This window comes from Paramisgurnus dabryanus, chromosome 5 (assembly GCF_030506205.2).
Source record: "Paramisgurnus dabryanus chromosome 5, PD_genome_1.1, whole genome shotgun sequence".
In the NCBI taxonomy this organism is placed as follows: Eukaryota; Metazoa; Chordata; class Actinopteri; order Cypriniformes; family Cobitidae; genus Paramisgurnus; species Paramisgurnus dabryanus.
In genome coordinates, this window is record NC_133341.1 from 45,408,212 (window position 1) to 45,421,144 (window position 12,933).

At 36.1% G+C, this 12,933-nt stretch overlaps 2 protein-coding genes across 3 annotated transcripts; one reads left to right on the top strand and one right to left on the bottom strand.

Moving 5' to 3' along the window:
* Window positions 1-4,929, bottom strand: coq2 (coenzyme Q2 4-hydroxybenzoate polyprenyltransferase). Its single transcript, XM_065284388.2, has 8 exons — window positions 4,839-4,929; window positions 3,836-4,252; window positions 1,438-1,604; window positions 1,134-1,255; window positions 952-1,037; window positions 515-648; window positions 252-440; window positions 1-177 (listed from the first exon to the last, which is right to left on the bottom strand). Exons 2-8 carry the CDS (start codon window positions 4,128-4,130, stop codon window positions 13-15), a joined length of 1,158 nt encoding a protein of 385 aa, XP_065140460.1. The 5' UTR covers window positions 4,131-4,252; window positions 4,839-4,929; the 3' UTR covers window positions 1-12.
* Window positions 4,930-5,785: 856 nt separating this feature from the next.
* On the top strand, window positions 5,786-12,807 carry mfsd10 (major facilitator superfamily domain containing 10). 2 transcript variants are annotated; one of them, XM_065284390.1, is made up of 13 exons: window positions 5,786-5,869; window positions 7,576-7,813; window positions 8,578-8,674; window positions 8,773-8,876; window positions 9,210-9,368; window positions 9,767-9,955; window positions 10,293-10,401; window positions 10,505-10,616; window positions 11,458-11,566; window positions 11,696-11,786; window positions 11,869-11,916; window positions 12,016-12,105; window positions 12,243-12,807. In XM_065284390.1, the coding sequence occupies exons 2-13, from the start codon at window positions 7,664-7,666 to the stop codon at window positions 12,344-12,346; spliced, it is 1,362 nt and encodes a 453-aa protein (XP_065140462.1). In that variant the 5' UTR covers window positions 5,786-5,869; window positions 7,576-7,663; the 3' UTR covers window positions 12,347-12,807. The 2 variants fall into 2 exon arrangements, with proteins under 2 accessions (XP_065140462.1, XP_065140461.1); XM_065284389.1 differs by lacking the exon at window positions 5,786-5,869 and adding an exon at window positions 6,774-6,876.
* The last annotated feature ends 126 nt before the right edge of the window (window positions 12,808-12,933 follow it).

Genomic DNA, 12,933 nt, shown 5'->3' on the forward strand with positions numbered 1-12,933 from the left:
TATACTTTATTATTATTTATTTGAAACGGAGTTCAGCTGTATTTCATATTGATCATCCTTTCTCTTTTTCCAAAAACCGCCAGTCACTATTCCCAAGAATAAAAGCAGTCCGAGGTTTCGGTTGGAGGCGAATTTTTTCCAGCAGTCCTCCGGTTTGTTGATGTCCACTGTGTAAATCTGCAAGAAATAGAGAATAAGTTGCTTATTTTTCCTTGTAGGCCAATGCATCCTCTAAAAACCGAGCTTCTCACCTGATACGCGAGATGAGCGGCCACCGCAGACAACGTACAATAGTACGGTAACGTCTGGTCGGCATTCACTCCTGCAAGAGTGAGTCCAGACAACATGGCAACGCTAAACCCACTCAACCACAGTTTGGTGTCCTGGCCGAACCTAAGGGCTGTCGACTTCACTCCCACTTTAAAATCGTCATCTTTGTCCTGCTCAAAAAAGACTTAAAAACGTGCGCACGGTTTTTGTCATTTTTATGTGATGAGACAACAGATGGGCGTACCTGATGGGCGTAGATGGTGTCATAAATCAATGTCCACATTATACCAGAGAAATACAGAGGTAAACACACAGACCAGTCACATGATCCCTGCACGGCAGCCCAGCCCAGCAGAGCACCCCAATTGAAAGTAAGACCTACAGGGAAAAAATGACAAGAAATAAATAGTTTTTTAGGACTAATGTAGCAGGTCAGACTTCACATTTAGCGGTGCTGTGTGCAATCGAATATGTTCATGACAACTATGGGTGCATCATGAGGGGGGCAGAGCTAAGATGCAAGAAAATAAACAAGGATGCACGAATAAGTGAGAAGCACCCTCCAAATGGGGCACTCACAGTCTGACATCTCGATAGTGTTTGGGGGGACCAGTTTGTCTCAACGGGGTGGTATATATATACATTTTAAATTACATACTGCACCTTTAAATGCATATTTACCTAGAACAAGCTGAGGCCAGTATGTGATTCTCTTCATGAGAGGGTAGGTGACCACCAATGACAAAGAGGCTGCACCGAGGGCTATGCTAAACAGAAAGAGAGTAATACATTTTTAATTACAATACCTATTATACCAAATTTACACCCTTTTCGTAAAGGTATATCAAAAACGCTGAGCATACCTGTAGTAATTCAGGCAGAGCAGGACCCCCAGGGCTAAACTCAGCTGACCTCCGAGGAAAACCAGAGCCTGAAACTGCGTGACATCCCCTGACGCAATGGGCCGTGTGGCGGTCCTTGATACCTACAACATATGACCCCAAAACGTATGCAGCTATTACATTGCAGCAACCCACATTGTTACATACTAACATAATGGCTTATGCCAACTTTTCTCACCATGCAACACAGCCTTTCATACTGTAACTTAAAATTCCCAGAGAGTTCAGTGATTTTCATAATGGTGGGAAGCCCATTCAATCATACCTTTTTATCGAAGTCTTTATCCCACATGTCATTGATTGTGCAACCAGCTCCCCTCATAAGCAAAGCTCCTACACCGAACAGCGCCAGCATGCGCAAATCAGGGAGGCATCCGGGGTCTGCAGCCAAACCAATACTCCATGTACCAGGCAGATACAGCAACCAAGTTCCTACCAAATTACAAGCAATAGAAATATTGAAAACACTTTACAATAAGGTTGTATTAGTTAACAATTAGTTAATGCATTAGCTAACATGAACTATTAATGAACACTACTTCTATAACATTTATTGGTCTTTGTTCATGTTAATTTTGTCATTTATCAATATATTATTAAAATGAAATGTTTAAACTGTTGACATTAGTTTAGGCACCATGAACTAATGCCGGTTTCATACCGCAAGCCTGAGCAGCGCATAAGCAGCACATGTTTTTTTTCAGCGCCAATGTTAACAAGTTAGAGAGCATGCACATCGCATGCGTAAACAACGGTGTGCAAAAATTGTGCAGTCTAGTTAATGCATCTACTAATGTTTACTAATAAAACCTTATTGTAACGTGTTACTGAAATATTATAATGAGACAATAAATACAAAATTTATACTTTTTTTTAGTGGCTGGTAACGGCCGATATTTGGATTTTTTTTACAGTGGTGAGCATTAGAAATATTTTAATGAGAACAACAAATACAATATTTATATCTACATATTTATTTTACATACATTTATGCATGCAAGCTATACTTTTTTTTTGTTGCTGGTATCAGCTGATATTTGGATTTGTTTTTTATTACAGTGGTGAGCATTATAAATATTTTAATGAGAACAACAAATAGAATATTTATACCTACATATTTACTTTACATATATTTATGCATGCAAGCTATACCTTTTATTAATAATTAAACTGATATATTGAAGTGGCCGATATATCGGAAGGTATTTGTTTTTTTTTTTTTTACAGTGGTGAGCATTAGAAATATTTCAATGAGAACAACAAATACAATATTTAAACCTACATAAGCTATTGACAGTTTCAGTAGTAACAACATAAACAAGCGGCTGTCATGGTCCGCACATAACTTCCGGTTAACTCCGCTAATAATAAATAACAACAAAGTTCTTTAAATGTAGTTTATTTACATAACAAGCAAAAAAAAACACACAGATTAACTAGGAAACCAAAACATTTGTTATTTTCGACGAGGCATTTGTTCAAGAGATCAGTTTAGCAACTAGTCAGACCATAAAAAAAAAACGAAACTGGACGTAAAGTTCGGATCTAGACCTGTATCACGTCAGTGCACGTGCGTCCGATGAACCGTCTATACCTTTTAATTGGTTTAAACCGGTATATTGAAGTAGCTGGTATATCGTCTATTTTCCCCCAGGGTGAGCATTACAAATATTTTATTTAGAACAATAAATACAATATGTTTTACCTACATATTCATTTCTACATACATATTTGCATGTAAGGGTCACCTTTTATTGGAGATTAAACCAATATATTTAAGTGGCCGATACATCAGCCAATATTTTTATTTATGTTTTTTATTTTACTTTTTTCAATATTGAGGTTGGCCAATAAATCTTTTTATTCTAAAGATAAATCTTTCTGTTCCTTTAATTAGTTGTTTCTACTGAAAACTCAGCCAATGTCTGAAAGACAGTAAAATGACCAATAATATTCACTTTTCACGTGAAGTCTTATTCCGACAGTACTGTGAGGTGTCAGATCGACAGTGTGTCATTAATACATTTTTCAAGTCAGGGCTCCAGACTAACTTTTTTCACTAGGAGCACAGTGGCCCCCAACTGAAAATTTTAGGGGCGCAACCAGAAAATTTAGGGGCACACAGCGTAAATCAACATGCCAACCAAATATTCACATTTCTACTAATTTCCACTGTATTACTAATAAATACTTTAATGATAGATGCAGAAAGTACAATGTGCTGTTTCAAATTCATCGTCACATTTTATTGTGCACTTTTGGAAAAAAAGGTCAAATTTACTGGTTGCACATGTGCGACTGGATGTAAAATTCAGTGGCGCACACTCAAATTTTAGGGGCAAAATGCCACCATTTGGGGGCAGTCTGGAGCCCTGCAAGTACCTAAATGCGTATATATGTATAAATATTCAGTACAATAAATGTTTATTTAGTTCCAATTTTCTTATTGTCACTCATTTACTGTAATTACATTTGCATTTTTTTTGCATCATTGCTTTCTCAGTATTCGCCATAAAGCCAAACTTCATCTGTCGACCACTACATTTTATTTGTATGTGTTCCCCCAATAGCCAAACCCACAGCCTTAGCGTCAAATTCATGCTCTAATAGATGAGCTACAGAAACAGACAGTATTTTATAGATTTAACTTAATATAAACTCACCTATAGGTTTGTCCAATCTCATTAATCTGAGGTAGGGCTGAAAGGATGCTGGAGCTGCATTTACAATCCCAGCAGGTGTGAGGCTGAAAGATCTGTTGCCAGCCAGTGAGGATGACCATATACCCTGTAGGTGAGCACTGGCTTTGTTAAAAGAGGATCCGGACTGACAAAGTGCTATGTTGAGGTTCTCATGGTGTCTTGTGAGATTTGAAAAGTAAGCACTGCAGAACAGTGGTAAACTCCTCTTAACTGGATGTGGGTTAAGCAGTGTCAGGAGTCTCGTGGTGGATATCATTTTGTCGGTTGGGCTGTCATGATCAACTTTGTAAGAGATGTCAGGACTGCAGAGGAGCGAAAGGCGTCATTGTGCTCCTGCATTCATGTGCAAATGAGGGACCTCATGAGGAACAATTCAACCTGACAATAATAACAGATGATGAATACAATGAACAGTATTCAGTACAGATTACTGACCGGTCATGGAATCGCAATGTTGGTTATTTATATATCTTTAGAAAATGTACTATGGTAACCGTAGTTTAGCTATGGTATTTGTGGTAAAACTATACTAACCACAAATGTACCATTGTCTCACTATAGAAATCATTGTTTGACCATGACATGTATTGTAACCAAAAATGTACCATTATTTCACAACAGTAAAATTTTTTGATATCTGGGGTAAAACTAAGTTAATTATGTATCGTAAACAACACTTCTACCAAAAAAATACACCATGGTTAATTTTCCTATACTGTGTGGTAATATTCTTTAAGATCAATGACACCAAATAGAAAGTATGCCTTTTAATTGGTAAATTACCTATGACATTTAAAATGTAGCACATGACTTTGATTGGCTAACCGAAGGTGTCATTGCATTCCACACAACCGAGCATCGACAACGCATTATAAACTGAGAAATAAGAGATCAGTGGTGTTAGAAAGATCTTTTACGATGTTAAAAATTTACTCATTTTTCAAATTCTCAATTTTGAACTTACATCACTGTAACAGCTGAACACTTTCAAGTAGTCCGAACGTTGTGTTCACCGATTATGTGTTCCCCTTGAAATGATAATTTGCTGAATGGTTCCGCCTGTGAAAAAAACAGAGGCTGTTTATTAATTTATTATGATATGTTTAGGGTTTCGACGTTACCTTTAAAATTTCTATTGTACACTTATTTTATTCTGTAGCCTTTGCTATAACTTTGTCTATTTTGTTTTGTATTTCGTATTTTACTTGAGAGGTAATACGCATAGGAAAGGTTTGCAAGTAACCCAAGACAGATAGATAAGTGTTCAGTAGACTACAAGAAATGCTTTATGTTTACTTCAAAATACAAACTAACTAATCAGTTATAAAATAATAACATATACGAAACTATTTGAAATGTACATATTTCAGATAATTGACTGGCCGTGTGAATGGTTTTGCACATAAGCCAATCTTTCAAATTATGATCGATTATCTCCCTCTTGTGGTCTTTGGAAACTTTACAGTCAAGTTAGAAGCCAAAACTAATAAATTAAAACTAAAACATGAAATAATGTTGCATATTAAGGCATATTATTTTATTCTTATGATTTGTAGTCAGTGTTCATTTTTAATGACAGATGATGGCCGTTTATCTAAATGTATACATATGATATTTTCACTCACAGTGCAAAATTTACATTCTTCTTTATAGAACTCGATATGTTTACATTATCGTGTGGTATAATTAGCTGTATCTCTTTAATAACATATGCACCTCTGAACAGGCCCGGATTGGCCATAGGGAGAACCGGGAGAATTCTCGGTGGGTCGGTCTGTTTTTTGGGGGCACGAGGGCCGGTGTCATCATGACACCAGGTTGAAGGTTGCTGTCCCTATGATGACAGCACTCACAGCAGCCTCATTCGCGTAATTTGCGGGTGGTATACGCCCCCACCGCTTTATGGCCAAGTTCATTGTGCCCCGACCACGGAGTAATTCTTGCATTTATAATCATAATTAGGGTCCTTAAACAACACGAAACGGCCTCTAAAAGGTAAATGAGCTACAAATCGTATTTTTTTATCTAAGTTATAGACGTAACAATGAATAATCTATGAATAGTTATATTCTTCATCTATTTCAGGGAAAACTCATCAGTTTTATTAGGGGAAAAAAACGATGTTTCATATATATATATCAAGTAAAATGTTGAAAGTCCATTATATATTTGTTCTTTTTGACACAAGAGAGGCCTACCATACATTATTTGGCAATATACAGAATCTAATACTACTAAACAGATTAAGATAAGGATTTTTATTTTTCCATCTGTTTCCCCTGAATACTTGATAAATCTTGTTTATCAGGGGTTTCCAAACTTTTTCAACCCAACAGGTAATCTCAAGACCCACCATTTATTAAAAATAGAAATATAGGGGAGAACACAAACACATTTGTTCCTTTTCAGCAGTTTTTTTTTTAATAAGTTTAATTGAATAATATTAAAATGCCTTATGGTAGGGCTGCACGATTATGGCAAAATCATAATTGTTTAAGGACTACTGTATTTGCAATGAATTGGAAATTATATTTTTGGAAAATATATTAATTGCAAGGCTGCAGAGAATATAGTGCACTTTTGCAGACTTATAAAGTACTGAGGATTTAATTATATTATTTTAATATAATCAGTCGTGAACTAAAGTGAACAGGCCCTGCCTCTGAACAGAAATCACTTAATTCAAAGTAAATATTGACACGTCACATTCGCGTCGTGCCTGTTGAAATCAGACACCGCGCTTCCTGGTACTGTATATGCCTGTGTGAACGTGTTCGACTATGCAGAACTTGCGCAGACCGATCGGGTTTTGACATCAAAGCATCGCGAGAAAGATTCAAAGAACAGCCCTTGTATAACTCCCGCGATGCTTCGATGTCATACTTCGATCGCTCTGAACAGCGCCACAGAATTCGAACACCCCGTGTGTGTATGTGTTCACGAGCGCGTGGAAATAGCGCATCTTCATCTTCTGTAAACACAATTGAATGCTGAGATTTAAGGTAAGGTCATCTTTAATGTGAATGTAAATCTCAGAGTAGTACGTGGTTATGTGGTGACTATTAAGCAAACTAGATCCAGTTAGCGTCTGGGCGGTTTTGGTTTCCTTGTATGTTTTAGAAGGAACTCACTGTATGTGTCTTAAACCTGTTTAAAATAACTTAGTCATGTTTATTGAAGAAGGTTCTCGCGTAACGTAACGTTGAAATACGTAATATCTATAAATGTGTTACATTTTAATTCACACAAGCAACAAAAAATACTTAAGACAAAAAATATCATAAAACCGGTTTTTAATGGAAGTCACTTTAGTAATGTTTTGTACAACCTCTTGAATCTGAAGGCCTATGCTTAATGTTTGCAATTATTTTTGTAGACACGCGTATAATTGTGTCAACATTTTTTTTTTCAGTACAAAAAACTTTTTTCAAAAACTTTTAATATGGATGATGTGGATCAAAAACTTCAGCCAAAAATCAGCCAATGAGACACCAGACTAGATCTGAATTTTTTCAATACTGTGTAGCTGCTTGATAAAGTGACGTCTAAAAACTTTAAACTTCATAAAAACGTAATTCCCATAGTTCTGACTTCACTACTGTTTTTAAAAATATGACAAAAATATGAGTAAATAATGAGGAAGTGATCATAAAGTGATTTATCAGAAGTGTATCTTGTTGATCTTTACCGATGTGATTCAGTGAAGCGTCACTTCAGTTCAGTGAGCACATGAGATGGTTTAAGGATCTTCTGCAGTAACAAAATCCCTGGGGCAACCAGAGTGGAGAAATGGCAAGCGAGAAGACTTCACAAGCCGAAGATGTCCGATCTTCCAGAGTCATCAGGGTGGTTTTCTTGGCTTTGCTGCTTGACCTTCTAGGTTTCACATTAATTCTTCCCCTGCTGCCTTCAATCCTGGACCATTACAGTCAAACAGGGGTGAGAAGAAGATCTTTATAGAGTTATATCTGACTTAGCACTCTTAAAAAAAAATAAAGATGCTTTGATATGCCATAAAATAACTATTATGCAACATTGTTTTTTATTTTAAAAACTTTGTGAATGTTTCATTCTCCAGGCCTGACATGTATATACTAAGTATAAGGGTGATGATAACACATGGTACTAAATAAATGAACTTTATAGCAATGACATTTGTTGTATGACCAGGCCTGAGCTGTTCTTTCTGATGAAACAAAACAGACAATGACTTGTTTATTTAGCCAGCAATCATTAATGTGCCACTTGAAAACTTGCATAGCAGCTGTTGTTTGGACTGTCCATCAAAAATAGTTTTCATTAAAGGGCACCTATTATGCCCATTTTTACAAGATGTAATATAAGTCTCAGGTGTGGGTTTAATGTGTCTGTGAAGTTTCAGCTTAAAAATACCCAAGATATAATGTATTATAGTATGTCCAAAATGCCCCATCTGTACCTTTAAATGCAAATGAAATGAGCTACAGCCTTACCAAGTCAGTGACTGTGGGCAGGGCTATGTCAGTGTGATGTCACATTAACAAGAATCTAAACCGCTTTGGTTTAAAGGGGATTAAAAAAGAAGGAGAGGGTGAATTTGTTTTCATGGTAGGGTTGTTGTGTTCACACACTGCCAACACACATTTATCCTGTAGAAGTGAATTTTGCATAAAATGTGCCTTTAACTTCTCTTTATTTCTTGCATGCATGTATGCATTTTACAGGACAGCATGTATCACACACTACAGAGCGTAGTGGACTGGTTTAGAGGGGCTGTGGGAGTTCCAATGGAAACAAAATATAACAGCGTTCTTTTCGGAGGTAACTTCATTTTTACTGATCCTAGGTTTTGTTAAAATTGCAGCACGTGACCTTTTGTATTGAATCTTTACATTGATTGTTTCCTCTTGATGTCTCAGGTCTGATCGGTTCGCTCTACTCTTTTCTACAATTTCTGTCATCGCCCATCACTGGGGCTCTTTCAGATGATTATGGAAGAAAACCATTGCTGCTTCTAACAACTGTGTGTATAGTGCATACTATAATATGTCTACTGTAATATGATGAATAGTAGTGTGTAAAGTCTTAGGCCATCACCACCAGACATGTTGTTTTAGAAGTTTTAATGTCCATCCATATTTATTTTTTAATCTATTTTATTAGGATACAAACTACGAAAATACAGGAAATATGTACACAAAAATAAAAAAATAAAAAAGTAAAGTGACTGAAAAGAAAAACAATTATATATGATCACTATAACATTGCAAAAACAACAAATCTTATTGTGCTATGGTGGCCTAAGACTTTTGCCCATATGTGTGTAAAAATGAACAAATATTTCCTTGTGTTTTAGGTGGGCCTCATGGCCTCCTACATACTATGGGCTTTATCTCACAGTTTTAGCATCTTCCTCCTGTCTCGGGTAGTCGGTGGGATTTGTAAGGGTAATGTCAGTCTGTGCACTGCTATTGTGGCTGACCTGCCCTGCCCTAAAGCAAGAAGCAAGGGAATGGTGAGTTATTTGTAATCTAGTTTATTTCAAGAGAGTTCACAGAAAAAATAAAATTTTGCCATTGTTTACTCACCCTTAAGTTCCAAGCTTGTATGAATTTCTTTTTTTATGCTGAATACAAAGGAAGATGTTTTAAGAATTTTTGTGACCAAGCGGATCTGGTGCACCATTGACTTTCACAGTAGGAAAAATAATATTATGGAAGTGAATGGTGCCCCTGAGCTGCTCGGCTATTAACACTTTTAAATCTTAACTTGTGTTTAGCAGAACAAAGAAATTTATACATGTTTGAGTGAGTAAATGATGACAGAATTTTCTTTTCGGTGAACTATACCTTTCACACATTACCTTTATTTTGTCATTTTGTTTCATAATCTGTTGTTTTGTTGTGCTTTCAGGCAATGATTGGTGTTGCTTTCTCTTTGGGGTTCACATTGGGGCCGTTAATGGGAGCATATTTCGCTCTGAGGCGCAAAGACGCCGAGATGTTTTATCAAGGACCCGCCTTGCTGGCCGTCCTGTTTTCTTTAGCAGATCTGCTTTTCATTTTCTTCACACTGCCAGAGACTTTTCAGAAGGACAACAAGGTGACAATATAATCCAAATTACAGATGACTTTAGAAAAAAATTATTTGAGATATGGACCACAAAAGTCATAAGTAGCAGCAATTGCCAATAATAAAATTGAATGGGTCAAAATACCCTAAATATAAAAAAAAGTATTATTATTTTTCCTTGATTTTTTGCACCGTCAGATTTCAGATTTCCAAATAGTTGTATCTCGGCTAAATATTGTCCTACCCAAACAAATCATTATCTGAAAACTTGAACTCTTACCTAAACATTTAAGTCGTAATCTCTACCTTAACAGGTTTAAATTAGTTTAATTAGAATTATGGATATGATTCATTTTATACATCACAGGGATCATCAGGAACTCCAGGCATTCAACAATCCGGAGATCTTCTTCACCCTGCAGCACTTTTCAATTTCACTGCAGTCACAAGAACAGAAAATCCACCCTCTGAACAAAGTCGGTCCAATGTTTAAAACAGTTTTGCAGTAATATACCTTATCATAGAATAAAACACGCTTCACAGAATTTCTTTGTAATAGTTTTTTCATTTTTCCATTAGGAATGCAAAATCTGAAAAGGCTCGGACTGGTCTATTTCACATATCTGTTTCTTTTCTCCGGGTTGGAATTCACCCTGAGTTTCTTAACACACCAGCGCTTCCAGTTTTCCAGGTACAGCTTAAATACTACAGTTAGGTATCATAAAAAACACAAGGGCACAAAATCTTAAAATGTTCAGTGACTTCAGCAATCTTCGCAGTGCATCCTGATCCTACTGAAACTTACATTTAACTGGAATTTAGTGTATAATTTGTTCAATTAAAAGGATAGTTTACCCAAAAATCATCATTTACTAACCCTTATGTTGTTACAAACCTGTATACATATTATTTGTTCTGCTGAACACAAAGGAAGATGTTTGTAATCAACCAGGAAACAGAAGCACCATTGACTTCCATAATAGGAAAAATGGTCAGCCGTGCTAACAAAATGTTACAATCATTGCTTAAAATATCTTCATTTGTGTTCAGCAGAACAAAGAAATTTACATAGATTTGTATCAAGACGAGAGTGAGAAAATGATGACAGTATTTTTTATTTTTGGGTGAACTATCCCTTTAAGGTATCTTGGTTGGGGACTATTGAATATTTCATAACTAAAGCTGCAGATATGAAAATTCCAGCATTCATTACATTTCATGTAACATAAAGCTTCTCATTGTCATAGTGAAAGTTAATTGATTTCAAGGTCAGGGTCATGATGTGTGACGCACAAAGCAGCTCATAAGTTTTTGTATTTCTGTAAGACCGTAACGAACCAGGAAGTTTAATATTTTTATTGTACATGACAAACAACAGAAATGATGGATCAGGAGCAAAGGTTGAAGTGACCCCATCACCCACAGTAAAACACTACTGATGTACCTCTCCCATCCCTTTAGCAATAACTGAATCCCATATAACCCCCTTACCTGTGCTTTACTAACTTCAATGCTTATTTCTTCTCTTGCAGCATGCAGCAGGGTAAAATGTTCTTTTTTATCGGCATAACCATGGCTGTGATCCAGGGCGGCTATGCCCGCAGGATCAAACCTGATCATCAGATCCAGACTGTTAGCGTGGTAAACTCTTTCATGCATTACCGAATCACAAGTCTATTAAAACAGCTATTTTTGTATGACTTTCTTGGAACCAAGACTGTGACTCGCTTAATTATTTACAACAAATATTTGTTTTCATTTATATTCCAGGCGATTGTATTGCTTATACCGGCCTTTCTGCTTATTGGAATGGCATGGAATTTGACACTTCTCTATTCTGGCTTGTTTTTGTACTCCTTTGGTAAGCAAGTATGCATTTGTAAAGCATTTTTTTAATGCAAATTTTGCTGTGTTTGTGAACTTTTTATTTTATAATTTTGCAGCTGCTGCCATCGTTGTTCCTTGCCTTTCAGCGCAAGTTTCTGGGCATGGTGAGTTTTTTTGATAAGTATTTTTTTTCTAACAACATCATGATTGTCGTGATCTCTCACATGTGTGAGATGTATTAATGATGTGTGTTGCTGTATTAGGCTCATCTAGTCAGAAGGGAACAGTAATGGGAATCCTTCGGAGTCTTGGAGCTTTAGCTCGTGCACTGGGCCCTACTGTGGCTTCATCAGGTAAATAAGTAACCTAATAATCTAACAGTTTTAAATGCTTTTGTGGATGACTTATGTAATTATGTAAACAGATGCTTTAACCTTGCTTAAATGTTTCACCCACAAACCGTAACCTGGTTGTATTTTTTTTTTTACAGTGTACTGGTTGGCTGGACCAGAAGTATGCTTTATGTTGAGTTCAGCTTCACTTATAGTGCCTCTGATTTTACTGAACAGACTAAAAAGACAGAAGGAGGAATAAAACATGCAGTCTTAGTCTGATCAGACCTCTGACACTGTTACATATATGCATTTGGCAGATGCTTGGCAGTGACTTCAATCTGTACATTTTGTTTTAGCGGTATGTGTGTTTTCTGGGAATCGAACCCATGACCTTTGCACTGTTAACACGATGCTATACCAAATGAGCAACAGGACCACTTGTTAACCATCTGAAATGTGTGCAGTATTTAAGAAAAACAATATAAGGTACTATTAGCAGAGCCTAGAATCATTATAGACATATAGTGTGTTAGGATATTACGATACTATTTTTTTTACAACATTTTATTACCATGAAGATGTTTTACAACACTTTATTATGTTTATATAAATATACTACTGAAATAAAATATATGGGGATGCTTGGATTATTTTTTTTTTTGAGACTGAATGTAACTTTTCAATCGTATTTGTTTTTTTTTAAAATAAACATGAACCTCATCACGCGAAGCAGTGTTTTTCATTATTAATATTATTAAAAAATATATTTAGACGTTAATGGTAAAAGATAAAAAATTACTTTTTGCCGCAATTTAAATGTTTATTATAAAATGGCACAACTTTGAC